Source organism: Schistocerca gregaria, chromosome 3, assembly GCF_023897955.1.
Source record: "Schistocerca gregaria isolate iqSchGreg1 chromosome 3, iqSchGreg1.2, whole genome shotgun sequence".
In the NCBI taxonomy this organism is placed as follows: domain Eukaryota; kingdom Metazoa; phylum Arthropoda; class Insecta; order Orthoptera; family Acrididae; genus Schistocerca; species Schistocerca gregaria.
Genome location: NC_064922.1, coordinates 880,495,378 through 880,511,389, shown reverse-complemented (window position 1 = coordinate 880,511,389; position 16,012 = coordinate 880,495,378). Strand labels below are relative to the sequence as shown.

General features: G+C 40.8%; 1 protein-coding gene across 1 annotated transcript in view; it reads right to left on the bottom strand.

Moving 5' to 3' along the window:
* The window catches only part of LOC126355026 (WD repeat-containing protein 19), a 293,157-nt gene that overhangs the window by 212,159 nt on the left and 64,986 nt on the right, over positions 1-16,012 (bottom strand). Inside the window, exon 5 of the mRNA XM_050005172.1 lies at positions 4,450-4,562. Coding sequence (XP_049861129.1) covers positions 4,450-4,562 — 113 coding nt within the window. The remainder of the gene's footprint in view (positions 1-4,449; positions 4,563-16,012) is intronic.

Sequence of the window (16,012 nt, the reverse complement as noted above, 5' to 3'; positions counted from 1 at the left end):
CTGTGGCCTAAAGAGACCAGCAACATAATAGTGAACCTGTCCTCCAAAAACTTCAGCCCCCCAAGAAGTATCAGTCCTCACCAAAGGTCTTACCTTCTGCCCCATTCCCAAATTCCATCGTGCTGAGGCTGTTAAAGACCTCTCCACTGATTCTCTCTCTCTCTCTCTCTCTCTCTCTCTCTCTCTCTCTCTCTCTCTCTCTCCCCCCCCCCCCCTCATTCCTACCACACTGACACTCCTACCTTCTACATGTCCATAAACCCAACCACTCAGTAAGTCCCATTGTGACTGGTTATTATGTGCCTACTGAGAGAATCTCTGCTCTCACTGACCACCAACTTCAGCCTATTACCCATAACCTTCCCTCTTACACCAAAGACACCAACCATTTTCACCACAGGGCACTACAGATGCATCTTTGTCAGAACTGCAGTGAGTGGCTGAGAATTATCATGAAGAAGGACAATGGTTGATGACAACATTCCTCTTCGCTTGTTCTGACTTACCCTTCATACACAATGAAGAGTCACACTGTACAAGGCTGCAGTGAAGATCGTGTCATGTTCCACAAATTTATTCAACAAAATTCTTTTTTGGTCCTAGAACACAGTACCCATGTACCTTCTGATGGAAAAGGTTTGCTTGCACATCTTTCGTTTACTCAAGAAGCGAGAATAGGTTTACAGTTTGGATTGCTCTTTTGTTTCTTCAGTTTCATAATGGACCCATTTCTCATGCCCTGTAACAATTATGCTCAGAAAACCTTCTGTTTCACCATGGTAGCAATGGAGAAATGTTGAAGTGGTGACCATTTGCTTTGTTTTGTTAGTCAGGCAACATCTTGGGGACCCATCTTGCACAGATTTTGTGGTTCTGAAGTCTCTCACTGATGTTGGTATAGCCACAAACATTGAAACTGACTTACACATGCTAAAAACTAGTAGCAGCTTATACTAAAAATTAACTATAGAAGATAACTGTCACATCCAAAAATCAATAGCCCAAGGAAAGAAAGTACTCAATGAACACACATCACTGTGCAACAAAAAACTACTCATGGAAGCATAATAATAATAATAATAACTATTATAACAAAAAGTCCATATCCATTAATGCAAAATTGAGGCACTACAACACTGTCATACTTCCGGAGGCACTGTATGCATCTGAAACAACACAAATAGTTGGGCAAACTGAAATCAAAGAAATAGAGAAACAAGAAAGGAAAATTCTCAGGAAAATTTTTGGCCTGACACAAGAGCAAGGAATCTGGAAGAAGAGACCAACAGCAGAATTATATAAATACACAGACAAGATTACGGATACAATAAGGAAAAGAGGAATGCAGTTCTACGAACATATCCACAGGCTGAATGAAAACAGAATTTCAAAGCGAATTCTTAAAGCCATCCATTCAGGCAGGGGAAAAACAAAATGGATAAAAGAAGTTGAAAGGACCTCAGGCAAGCACACATAACAGTAAACGATGCAGAAAATAGAACTGAATTCAGGAACATCATCAAAAAACATAAATTTGACACTACAACACAGAAAAGACCAGGATGCAAATGGACAGCGGAGTGAAAGAAACAACACAGTAAACACATGAAGAAAATTTGGAATCAGAAAAAACATAAATTATCATCATAGAGGAATTCAAGTTCAAACACTCTCTTTAAATGGGAATAATTAAAATAATAATAATAATAATAATAATAATAATAATAATAATAATATCTTTCTACCTCTCTCTCGCTCTCTCTCTCTCTCTCTCTCTGCTCCAGTACTCAACACGCACACGCAAACCCACACGAACCATACACCACTGACACCAAATACAATTCAAACTCATGCGCCTCACCCAGCCAAACACGCTAGAAAACAAATGAACACCACAAGCCACAACAAGACGTAATGGCAGCAAAAACTCTGCCTATGTTTTGAGAAATCGTAAAAGTACAGTCCCAAGTGACCATGTACATACCTTAAGGTACGTTAAATAATGCATACATCAACTTTTTGCCAATTAAGCTATTAATGGAACTTTGACATAATGTTATAAACAACACAAATGTTAATATGTAATGAAAATTTGACAGTTAAAAATAAAAATTAAACCCACTGATGATAGCACAAAAGTGCGGAAACATGTATGGGTGAAACAAAACAGAAAAAAGGTGTCCTGAATAAGACAGAAACTTCTCATCCCACTCAACGACTAAGTTTTCTGTAAAAATGAATGTATCTTTCGATTTGATAAAATACAATCCCCTATGTGCCTGTACTAAATTTTAGACACTCTCAACAATCCGGCACTTCAACTAATCTGGTGTGCAGGGAATGGACAGTTTAGCAAGATTCTAGTGTACTAGTAAAGGGTATAAACACATCCACACCAGGCATAGGCTGGATAATTTTGCAATAAAACTACAACTCATTCGTTGGAAACTGCTTCAATCTTAACCTTGCAGTATTTTATAATGTAAAAATCCAGACAAATAAATTTGACTTATGGACACCAGGAGTAAAGACCAACAGGCACACAATAAATGGTATTCTTGCATGAACTTAGTAGGCATTCAAATGGATAACAAACTGAGGTGGCACCGATATACCCCCTTCTCCAGCATTAAATATATGAATCAGCTTTCATTGTTAAGAGAACTACTTTCACATCTTCATTTGTTGAACCAACAAAGACTGTGACTATGGAAGAAAAACAACACACAAATTACAAAATGAAACTGCTCAAGGCACTTAATTTGTATGCAAACATACTTCAAAATTAGAGATTAGTGGCCGCAGTGATTTAGACACTGGATTCATAATTAGATTTGCATTCAGCCATTCAGTTCTCCAGAATTACTACAAATCACATCAGGTGAATCTCAAGATGGTTCTATGAATAGGATATGTTTGCCTTTTTCCCCCTCTATCGAACTGAGCAAGTCCTTCATATCAAATGACATTACTGGCCAGGTTTGAAATCTATAATCTCTCATGTCTCTCATGCAGACAGCATGCCAAGAACAATGGGGGTCCTATAAAAACTTCTAATAGCTACATGCTGTTCACAATTGCAATAACAGATTAGACTGAAAGGTCCTATGAAGTGTCTTCCTTGTGATTGTTATAAAAGACCAGGATCATCATTTTAAAAACTTCTACCAGAGCAGGCCCCACCACACACACACACACACACACACACACACACACACACACACCAATAAGTGAATATCAAACTACATAAGACAACACAACACAAACAAAAGATGAATAAAAACCCTGAGGACAGTTGGCAACACTACACACTGTAAACACAAGCCACCAACAAACAGTGAAAGAAAGAAAGTGAAATAGTCACATGAAAAGTGTTTGAAAATATAAAAAATTGGTCATTCTGGTGTACACAGGACAAATGAGTACAATTTCAGAATGATGCATACAGAACAGTAAGATCACAAATGTAAGTAGAACCAAATAATAATCCAACCTTATGAATGATGCCCTTCAAATTGTTGTTTCTGACTCAACAATAAAAGAATAACTATAATACAGTACCACATATGTAATAATTATAGAAAGAAACATTCCACATGGGAAAAATATATTAAAAACAAAGATTCCATGACTTACCAAATGGGAAAGCACTGGTAGATAGGCACAATAAAAAAAAACACACAAACACACACACACAAAATTTCAAGCTTTCGCAACCAACAGTTGCTTCGTCAGGAAAGAGGAAAGGAGAGGGAATGATGAAAGGATGTGGGTTTTAAGGGAGAGGGTAAGGAGTCATTCCAATCCCGGAAGCGGAAAGATTTACCTTAGGGGGAAAAAAAAGGACAGGTATACACTCACTCGCGCGCGCACGCGCGCACACACACACACACACACACACACACACACACACACACACACACACACACATCCAGCCACACATATACAGACACAAGCAGACAGTCTGCTTGTGTCTGTGTATGTGCGGATGGATATGTGTGTGTGTGTGTGTGCGCGAGTCTATACCTGTCCTGTTTTCCCCCTAAGGTCAGTCTTTCCGCTCCCGGGATTAGAATGACTCCTTACCCTCTCCCTTAAAACCCACATCCTTTCGTCTTTCCCTCTCCTTCCCTCTTTCCTGACAAAGCAACTGTTGGTTGCGAAAGCTTTAATTTTGTTTGTATGTGTGAGTTACCTTAGGGGGAAAAAAGGACAGGTGTACACGCGCGCACATACACACACACATATCCATCCGCACATACACAGACACAAGCAGACATTTGTAAAGGCAAAGAGCCTTTCATTTATTTGCATAGGCAGATCACATATCTAAAAACATTGATGTGATCTTTGCACCTACAACTTAAGATTATTTCTTACCATCACATCTCTTACCATCAACATACAGATATGAAAAATATTTATTTTTAAAATTCAAGGTACACAAACCATTTGTATGTGACAACATGGCCATATCGCTGTTGGAATGCTAACTCCACAGGATTGTCAGGGTCATGAAGATTATAAAGGAAAAGTGTTCGCTTTCCCACCAGAAGACTGACCTACAAACAGAGGAAAGAGGTTTATTACTTTCGAATTACAAATAATATTACAAATTTAAAACACAAGATCAATATCAATATTCAATAACAAGCAAGTTAAATATTGAGTTCCAAAATTAAATATAAAAATTTATCTTCAAACAACAGGATTTCCACATTAAATATATATGCATGCCATTAAGAACAATGTGTAAGTAAAAGTAACAAGGAAGACAATAGTTTTGATTACCCATGGGACAGGTATTGGCCCATTGGTATAAGGTACACCATGCAGAAGATAACATTTCACAAATACTGTGCAGACCTTCACCAGATGACAGAGAACTTCACATCTTCTGTGTAACGATTTTCCTAAATAAGACAGGAATTGTGGGGCGCGAAGAAATTTTTTTACAAAAATTTGGCTAACTACTGTTATTACAGTATTAGGAATGATATGGCTAAAAGGAGAAACTGCATACACCAGTGGGAATACAGGGCAAGTTTTGCAGCACCATGATCAATCCTGGGTTAACATGCCTGTATGGAATGGAGATCAACAGGCTGTTGCTGATTGCAGACATATCTCATTCTGATGCTGTATTTCTTGTCACTGCTGGGAAATGGGACGACATTACTCACAGCTTACAGCTGAATAAAAAAGGGTAACCATCCTGGTGTTGAACACTATGCAACACAGGATTCCTGTAATTACTTTTTAGACTACGTGTAAGAATACTAGAGTGACCGACCTTGTCCATTTAATGTTTTTCATTTGGATTGCTCCCTGGACTGCGCATTCACAATGATTTTGCTATGCTCTGGACTTTGGTTTTGGCCAGTCGTTCACTTCACGAACTCCACTCATACAATGGTTTTTCCCTATAATTGTCATAAGGCTCGAAAAAAGTTGGTGTCATCAAATTGTGCCCAGATCGTGGGCCATGGAATCAATAGTGTCAATGCCCTTTTGTAATACCACTTGTTTAGCATGCTGCAAATCAGAGCATCTAACAACAGTTTGCTTTGGCTGGTATGTAACAACAACGATAACCATCAGTATGCTGCATGCTATCTTGCCAGGGTCCGCAGTAGCAGCAGAAGGGGTGCAGAAGATCATGCTGCAGGTGGAAATTAATGGAACAACTACAGAATTCGAGCTGGGCACAGGCACAGCCATGTGTTTGATTAACGTGGACATGTACCAGCACATCAGTTCTCCACACCTATGATATCCTCAGCACATGCCCTTAACATCAGTATGCTGCAGAATTCTTGAACATATAGTAAAGTTTGAATATAATAAATTTCTTTGTGACAAGAAAGTTTTTGTCCATAAGTCAACATGTATTTAGAAGGTATAACTTTGACCTTTTCTCACACGATATTCTGTGAACCATGGACAAAGGGCGACAGGCAGATTTCATATTCCTAGATTTCCCAAAAGCATCTGACACAATGCCCAATTGAGATTGTTAACAAAGGTCCAAGCACACAGAATAGGTTTCTAGATATGTGAGTTATTCAAAGACTTATTTTTATTGTCCTTGACAGCGAGTGTCCGTCACAGACAAGGGCATTGTCAGGAGTGTCCGAGAGAATTGTTATAGGATTGCTCTTGTGCTCTACACACATAAATCATATGACCAATATGGTGAGCAGCAATCTGCAACTGTTTGCTGATGACACAGCAGTACATAGAAAATATCATTGTTGAGTGCAGAAGCATAAAGGATGATCTATGCAGAATTTCTATTTTGTGTGAAGAATGGCAACTTGTTCTAAACGTGGAAAAATGTCAGTTAATGCAGATGACTTGGCAAAATATTCCTATAATGTTCAAATACAGCATTAGTGGTTTGCTGTTTGGCGAAGTCCCGATGATTAAATATCGAAGTGTAATACTGCAAAGTGATATGAAATGAAACAGGCATGTAAAGACAGTTGTAGGGAAGGCAAATGGTTGACTTTGGTTTATTGTGAGAGTTTTAGGAAAGTGTAGCTTATCTATAAAGGAGACTGTGTATAGGACACTTGTGCAAGCCATTCTTGAGAACTGTTGAAATGTCTAGGATGCCCACAAGGTTGGATTAAAAGAAAACATCAAAGCAATTAACAAGAGTGCAGATAGATTTGTTAACAGATTTTATGAAAATGTGAGTTTTACAGATATGCTGCTTGAACTCGAACGGGAATCCCTGGAGGTAAGACGATGTTCTTTGCACAAAATGCCCTTTATAAAATTTAGAGAACTGGCATTTGCAGCTGATATCAGCAGTACTCTACTGCTGCCAATGTATCTTTCGTGTGAGGTCAGTGACGCAAAAAGGTCTTGAATGGAGGTATACCAGACAGTTATATTTCCCTTACTCCATCTGTGAGTGAAATAGGCAAGGAAACTACTACTACTACTACTACTACTACTACTACTACTAGGTATGTAGATGGAGATATAGATTAGGACATACAATCCCATTGAGAGATCAAATCATAATCCAGGTATAAAATTGAAGTTCGGTAACTAACCCTGCTATAGTCAACTACTGGATGACATCCAAAATTTTTTGTTAGACAGTTTTGTGCTTTTTGATTTCCAAATTTAAGACCAAGTGAATCTAGTTTCAACTGTGATATAATTCCCACAATTTGATACATTATTTGTGCGTATAAGCAATTGTTTGAACCTACATTAAGTAGTGTGACAAGTTTTCAAAATCACATATTCTTGAGGCTTTCAGAGTGCTAAGTTTTGTAGAGCATATCCAGTGCATTTCAGCCTGTGCAATCAAGCTAGAGTGCAGCAAGATAGTTTACAAAGTACGGGAGTAATATTTCCAGCATCATCTATCCAATGGGCAATGACCATGGGAGCAGTTAAGAATCTATATGGATCACTTAAGAGTTTGTGGTGATTTTAGGTCTACCTTTAATGTTCAGTCACATGTCGGTCTGTATCCAACTCGTAGGCCAGAGGAACTTGTGGGGGGTGTTATTTCTTAAAGACAGATCTCACTGACATCTACTTCCTATTACCACCAGGTGACCAGACAAAACAGTTTTTAGTGATAAATACACCATTCAGCATGTATCATTATAACAGGCTACCTTTTGTGTTTCAAGTTCTCCCATAATATTTCAGAGATACCTTGAGCAACTCATTCAAAATATCCCCAACTGTGTTCAGTACTTAGATGACTTCCTAATTATCAGGGCCATGTGCGAGCAGCATCTGTGCGATCTACAGATGTTGCTTGCATGGCTTGGAGTCCATGCTCTGTGTAGTCGCCTCAGCAAACGTAGTTCAATTGAACCAAGGACATATATTAAGTAAAGTAGGGCTCACACCTATGCAGGATCATATGGATGCAATAACTAACATACAAGCTCCAAAGATTCTCAGAGGACTATAGTCATTCCTCGACAAAATAAATTATTACATGAAATTTATTCCCAAGATAGCCCTGATTTTCCATCCTCTTAACCATTGTGCAAAAAAGTTTTTAAATTTGCGTGATCAGAGCCATAGATTTTTTCTCAATTTAGAAAGTACCTTAGAGGCAATGGCTATAATATAAAATGGCAAGCTGTTTCACAAACATTTATGTATGGAACTGTCACTTGATCATCAATCACAACCACTCTTTATGTCATTCTCTCCTCATCCAATATACCCCTCTAAAATGGCACAGTGACAGCAACAGTCGGCATTATTCCTTAGTAACTATACCTATAAGATCCATTATTGACTCATCATACACCACTAAAATGTAAACACCTTTTCCCACTTTCTCTACAGCCCAAATAAAGAGATTGAGGGGCACAAAGTGCAGCGTTTTGCTTTAGACGCAATTCAATGACACACTCTTGATAAATTCCCAGTTACTGGGTGAAGAAGCAAGAGAAACAGGTCATGATACACAACTCTGAAGGGTATTGTCTGATGTATGGCAGGAATGGCCAGAGAACCTGCCTAAGGACACCAACCTGGCATAGTGGACCTATTTTTCATTATGGCACCAGCTTAATGTCAATGATGGTCATTGACTGGGTATGACCTATGCAACCATACCAGGGACAAGGCTGCCTGCTACTTCTACAACCTCTGCACTTGTGTCAGGTGTTGACTGGGGGGGTCGACAGTAACCAGCAAAGGGAGCTGCTAGAGGTGGATCCACTTCCACTCCTTAAGCCACTTCTGGCTCCCTCCAGACAGTCAATAGGGAAATTAATCTTTTCAGACTGAGATCCCTTGGAGGCCAAACTGTTCTCTCCATCTCTCCCCTGTTGACTGGACCAAGCTGAACCCCAGAACCCATCGATCAGCTGAGACTCCAACAGACAGCACCAACATCCAGCTCTGTCGATCACGCTGAGAAACTACCCTGGGAGCCTTTTGTGGGGCTTCTGGCACCTCTCTCCCACCCTTCCTCAATGAAGCTGGCACAGGCTCGGCCATTTCTGGCCCTAAGTACTGATTAAGGGCGGAGAGGGGTGTAGTATTTGACAGTCACTCGGATTCCCTGACCAACTCGAGTACTAATAGGTAGGACAGAACACACATACTTAGGCTTAAAACTCCAGCCACAGTTAACTGCCACAGGGCAGCACCGCCCCATCTACAGGCATGTCCTGTAGGGACTTCTACTGAGGTGAGAGTGCATTGTGTCACACCTGTCGGTTTTCTCACTATTCTACAAATCTTTCAGTATGTGCTATTAATAATAGAGTAATTGGCATTGTCTTTTTGATGTTTTCAATTCAAATTGTTATTTGGACACACTTTACATCCTCACAACTATTTTGCTTCACTCTGAATTGCTCCACTGGTCTCTGTGTTACTCTCAGTACAAGTGATCATAAACTATGTCCTACCAACACAAAGTAGGACAAAAAGAAATGGTAGCACCCTGAAGTTTCTGACATACTGCGAGGAACAGATGATGAAAAAGATCATAGGGTGGCTGAAACTTAAAATTCTTCAAACAGGTTGGTCCTAATGTGTGGACTGGGTACTACCAAAAAGGGCAAGGAGGGTGTCAGTAAACATAGGTAGACATTCTATGGATGTTAGGCAGAGGTTCTACCTGAGGGCCTTGAGTCACATTCCAAATGGTAACACCGCCCAAGGGCAGGTGTCATGGGGCTGTGCCCCTTGCGTGCAAAAGGAATTTCATAAGTTGGGTGATTAGGGAATTGTCGGATGGTGAATGGATTTCATAAGTGAAGAAGAGTTGGCACAGTTGGAAGTGAAAAGTAGTGATCCATACCCTAAGAGGTGTGGACAAGTTAGCAGGGAGTGTCAAACTTTCACATGAAGCTAGTCCTTAGTTGACAAATGTGGGGTAGCTATATCAGCTTTTATTCAAAGAGGAGTCCCAGAAATTAGGACAGTGTCACTGCGTACTCACATAAAATTCTATGTCAGAATCGACATTTCACATGGGAGAAAACTGGAAGCAATGGGGTAGAGTCAAAGTGGATGGTGCCTTGGAACTAGTGTTTTGCCAATACTACAGATTGACTGATGTACCAAATGCAGAAGTCATCAAGGTAAAGTTCAAGGGTGACCACTGGTCCAATAGAGGTCACTTGCACATTGATACCAGTAAGATAGCAAGCAATTTTAACATTCAGCACAGAGCCCTATGGGACACCACTCTCTTGGATCCATGGGGATCTGAGTGAAGCACCAACTCCAATCTGAAACAGTAACATAAACACTGACCAATAAAAATTGGTAGGGATCCTCATTGGTCCCAGTCATGGAGAGTAAGTAAAACAGGATAGTGCAGCAATGTTGTATGCCTTGTTGTTGTTATCTTCAGTCTGAAGACTGGATTGAAGCAGCTCTCCATGTTACTCTATCCCATGCAAGCCTCTTCATCTCTGAGTAACTACTGAATATCCTTACTGTATTCATATCTTGGTTTCCCTCAATGATTTTTACCCCCCATGCTTCCCTTCAGTGCTGAATTGGTGAGCCCGTGATGTCTCAGATACTGTCCATTCTGTTCAACTGCTCTTCCAAATTGTTTGCTAGCTCTGGCAGAATTACAATGTCATCGGCAAACCTCAAAGTTTTCATTTCTTCTCCCTGGACTTTAATTCCTACTTTAAAGCTTTCTTTTGTTTTCTGTACTGCTTGCTCTTGCCTTTCATCCCACTTGACTCTTATAAATGCCATTTGGTTTCTGTACACACTGTAAATAGCCTTTCACTCCCTGTATTTTACCCCTGTCACCTTTACAATTCGAAAGAGTGTATTCCCCAAGGTCAAATTCTACCAGTTTTTCCATTCTTCTGAAAAGAATTTTTGACAGTATTTAGCAACTGTGACTTGTTAAGCTGATAGCAGGTCAAAAGAGACTGTAATAAAGTATTGGCATTTAGAAAAAGGCTTTCAGATTGCTGTTTCGAATCTAACCAGATGGCCGATAATGGACCACCTCTTCTGGAAACCACACTAATATGGGTAAAAGACACTGTGATTCAAGAACCTGGCATAATTGTTGGTCTACCACCCTTTCAAACAGTCTGCAGAGCACATTAGTGAGGCTAAGCAGACAGTTGCTGTCAATGGACATCCGGTTTTTGCCTAGTTTAAGGATTGGGACAATGATACTATCTTGCCTTTGTGAAGGGAAAAAACCTTCTAGCTACGCATGGTTGAAGACACAGACGCAAAAGAAGTCTCTGAATAATATTCAGATGTTGACTCATCTGATGATGAAGCAGGTCATGGCCTGAGTTGGTATCACATGACAAATCAAGTCAGGTAAGAGGGGATGCTGATGTAGGCACAAAGTGGGTTGCCAGGTGTTTGACAAGAACCAATGCATCAGTAGGTATGCCACCATAAGAAGTAAACCCAATCTTTTTCCAGCCCAGTAGACTAAGGGCTTGGCCCGCACCTAGGATACACGGGCATAAGTTCCCAATGGAGAGATGTAATGCTCTCAGTATTCCTTTTTACTGCACTTAATCAGATACTGAGTCGTACCAGAGACACTTAAGAATGATGACAGGCCCTTTGGCGATCCTGAACAGCTGTTGTAATGCCTTTGGCCCACCATGGCACTAGATGAAGGCAAAATGGGCCTCTCCAAAGGATTGGAGGGGGGGGGGGGGGGGCTAGAAGTTCCAATGGGTGTTTACATCAGAGAAATTTCCCGTAACCTCACTGGTGCACTGTGGCAGAGCGCGGATGAAGTTGACAGCAGAGACATACAACTGCCAGTTGACTCTTTGAACAACCAAACTGCCAGTCACTCTTTGGAGAGCCCAGCACGAAGTTGGGTGATGACAAGGAAGTGACAGGACCGCCAGAAAGTGGTCACTGTCACAAAGAGTGTCACACAGTGGCCACTGTAGCAATTCAATGAGACTGAAAGAAGAGATGCTAAGGTCAATGTTTGAAAAGGCAACGGGAAGCACTCATGGAGTTGGTAGGAGACACAAATCAAAATCAGAAAGAAGCTGACATATCAGAAGGCTCCTGCCACAGATGAAGTGGCATTTCCTCACAGGGGAAAAGAGGAGGGCAAGGTGTTGGAGTAAAGTGGTCTGCTCTAGGTAAGTAACTGACCCTATCTGGAGGTAAACAACCATTAGAAATAGTGATCGCCATGGGGGATTCCACTCACCAGTGACATCTGTGCAAATCAATACACAAATCCCACCTGGAACTCCCTCGGGACCAGTATGGTTATGAAAGAACGTATGGTAATCTCAAAAAGTTGGAGAATGGTTATTAGCAAACTGTGTTCCTTGGAGAGCAACATAGATCACAGAACAAGAGTAAACTAGCTGTTGTAGCTCTGACAGGTGACAATAATATCAATTCCAGTTCCACTGGGTCACTACACTGATGCTGTCCTGACTAGATGTGAAGACGCCAGCAGGACAGGTCATGGCACAGATCACTGTCTGTCATCAGTAGGAGTGAAGCAACATAAAAGAACATTTTGAAGCCCGATGGTGTGGGAGGACCTGCCACCTCCATATTCAGTGAAATAACCTTCTCTTGAGATTTTTTCTTTTTCTCTTTCACAACTTTTGGCGGACAAGAATCTGCTGCTGGTGTGCAAATGCATGAAGAGTGGGCAGCCCTTGGACCCACAGTCCAAGGCTACTTCGGCCACTGGCTTGTCAGGTTGTTGACAGTGGACTTCTGAGGAGGGGATTCCCAAAAGGGGGCCCTACCACCTGTAAATGCCAGTGGTGGATGCAGCTTCCCAGGCTGGATGCAGAATGTGATTCTCAAGATGGTGCTCGGATCCACATAGAGGGGAGGGTCCATAGTCCTCATGGTCAATTTTATTTGCACAGCTATCAGAGGTTGACTTCAAAGGAGTAAATAAGCCAGGTGCCGCTGACAACCTGGCCACACTACCAACAAAAAGTCAATATTATTGGGACTAGATAAAAATGGTCATATTTTTCCCTAGCTTCAAAATATGAGGGGCAATCTGTGTCTGCCAATTCCTGAACTTTGCATTTCTTGATTAGGATAGCACACTTAGGGATTGGGGAGGATGGTCATTTCCACAACTGACACAGACATTTGGCAGCATAAAAGGCTTCCCAGTCTCTACAAATCAGGTCATATGGACACTGGGGAGACATATGCCCTAAGTGCTGGCATTTAAAGCACCACGTAGGGGTTGGGATAAATGGGTTCACAGTGCAGTGGTGCAGCATAATTTTGACTTTCTTTGGAAGTTAAACTCCTCAAATGCAAGGATCAGTGTCAATATAGTTATCCAGCAGGCCAGAATGTACATGACATACAAAGAGAATCCCACACCTCTCCAACTGTTGGCATGGTTCTCCATCTATCTTCAGCATTACAGCGAAAAATCAATTCCTGTACCATGTTTAGGTTCTTAAGTGGTGTTATGGTAACATCACCAAGTTGTTAAAAAGAGAATAATACCTGGCACTAGGTACAATTTGTGTTCTTCATTAAGATAGTACTAATTCATAATTTACTAAGGGAAGAGAGCTTGCCAAATATATTTTCAACATTCTCTACGACAACATTAGCTTGGTAGAGAGAAAGGACCCTACATCTGTTTGTGTACAACCCAGAACTGAGGGGAGTAAGTGTCTCCAAGCCACTTGGTTTTTTTCCCCTTGCCATGATATGGCCAAGGAGGGGAAGTTCCTACACTCATAAAAAAACTGCAAACAGTTTGCAGTCTGTCTGAAGAGATTCCTGGAGCCTTGTGTCTGTCGGTTAACTTAGATCGTTTCATGAGATCAAATATCTGCTACGATCCAGCCTAGTGCAAACAACGGCTCTCATTATATGTGCAGCCCAGCCAGGGCAAAGGTCATCTGCCTTGATGGCCAGTGATGTGTGGGGAGATGACAGTTCGGCATCATTACTGGGATCCTTTCATGGTCAGAGGGCTACCACTGTATGAGTACCTGATACCCCCACACGGACTGGCTACAGTGCTGTGTATTGTGCAACTTTCTGTGAATCATGCACTTGTGCTGTAACAGACTTTTGAAATGGTACAGGTCAAACACAGATGTGTGGAATGAAAAAAGTTAATTCAAATATGCGATGTAAAGTGCGGAAAGCCATAATCAACATCCTACAAGCCAGCTAGGCTGTCAGCAGAGAATCTGTCATAGAAAATAAGTCTGAGAAAAGACATACTCAGAAAAGAAAATTGCAGCACAGGATAAGAAGTACTGTAGTAGCTGTGCCTGACTTGCAGCAGAGCTGATAGATGACATGGCTGCTTTCATAAATAATCATGTGACAGGACTGGAGTGGAATGAGCTGGACGGATGAATCAGACAGATCTCGCAGTTGGGTCACCCCTGGAACATGACGCTTGTGGCAATGGGCTGGAAATGTGTGTATGACATAGGTATGAACCAGGATAATGTGGAGGTTCGGTGGCAGTGTAATATCAGTTTAGAGGGAGTGGGAAGGAGTGTGGGTAGAATGTCCTTCATTCCCAGCCATGATGATATAGATAATAAAAGCACTGCCAAAAGGCTATGTTCTCTCCCTCTCCCTCCACCATTCAAACTTGTACACCTGTTGCCTCCCTCTGAGCCATCAACAACCCTCCTCCAAACCTCTCACCCACTCCCTGCATCTTTACTCCCTTCACCTACTGACACAACCCCTCACAGCCCAAATACTTGCTGAACTTCAATCCTGGCATTGTGTATTCAACATCTCAATGACTCTACTATCTGATATGTTGTTACCCACACTCCTATATAATTTAGATTCTGCCAAAACTTTTCTTACAACATTTAACAGTGTTAAGGAATGCTAGAAATATTTCAGCTTTTTGCCAAAGTCCTTCAGAAGTAGAAAACAACATGTGCATTGTTGCTGCATGAAAGTATGGTTCTCTACTTCCGAAGAACGATTCTTTCTGCAAGCTGAAATGTTTCTAGCATTTTTTCCCCGCTAATCAATGCCTCCTCTACGTGGTAAGTAGCAATCTATCCTTGACCTATTATTATTCTATCCCGGACTTTTTATTATTTGATTATACCATATTTAAATTTTACAGTAAAAGAAAAATAGGTCCTTTCCATTCGAGTTGCCTGTCGGGATATAAGACAAGTACAAATTGATGATTATGGGTTCAGAAAAATTATTTCTATGACAGAAATCCTGATTACGATACAATTACAGCAACGTTTGAAACAGATTCCTGTCTGGTGGCACTGCTCATCAGAATGAAAGGAAGAATCACAAGAATGATGCAAGTGACATTTCCTAAGGATCCAGATGATACAACTACAGCAAATATGGCCACTTAGCAAAGATATGCCACAGCAAAGGCAAGACTAACTATACACTGTCAGGAACAGCAGCAACAGAAATCATTTTCTTCACATTTCTATTTTCAGGTAATGTATACCTTGCAGCATTTGTACACATGTCAAAGCATTCCAGTGAATAACATTCATGCAAGACAATATGTTGTTCACAAATTCAATAATTTGTGAACACAGAATATAACTTTTCTCGAGAGAATTATACAATAATGAGACAACCAAATGGCTGCCCATTACTTACCTTCAAAAAATGAAATTCTATGTACTGCCAATAGAATCACACAGAAATACAAAAAACATAGCTTAGTTTTCAGGACTAGTAGTAACCCATTCGGGGGGGAAAGAGGGACATGTAGGCTCCACTCATCCTGACGTCTGTGTGACCTTCTCTCCTTTCTGAGTCTCCCCAATCTATTCCTGTTTCCTCCCCGAGGAAATTACTAACAGTTCTAAAAGCTAACTGTCAGCAGTTATAATTTCTCCTTCTGAAGTTACGTACTGGCCAGCCACTCTGTCTACTTGTGATTTCATTGAATATACCTTCACATATTCTGACATCCTTGCAGGAGATTCGAAGAGAATAATTAAGCAATAAGAAGAGTTCTACATAGCAAAATTACATACATATTTGCTTTCAGTAAGCAAGGTAA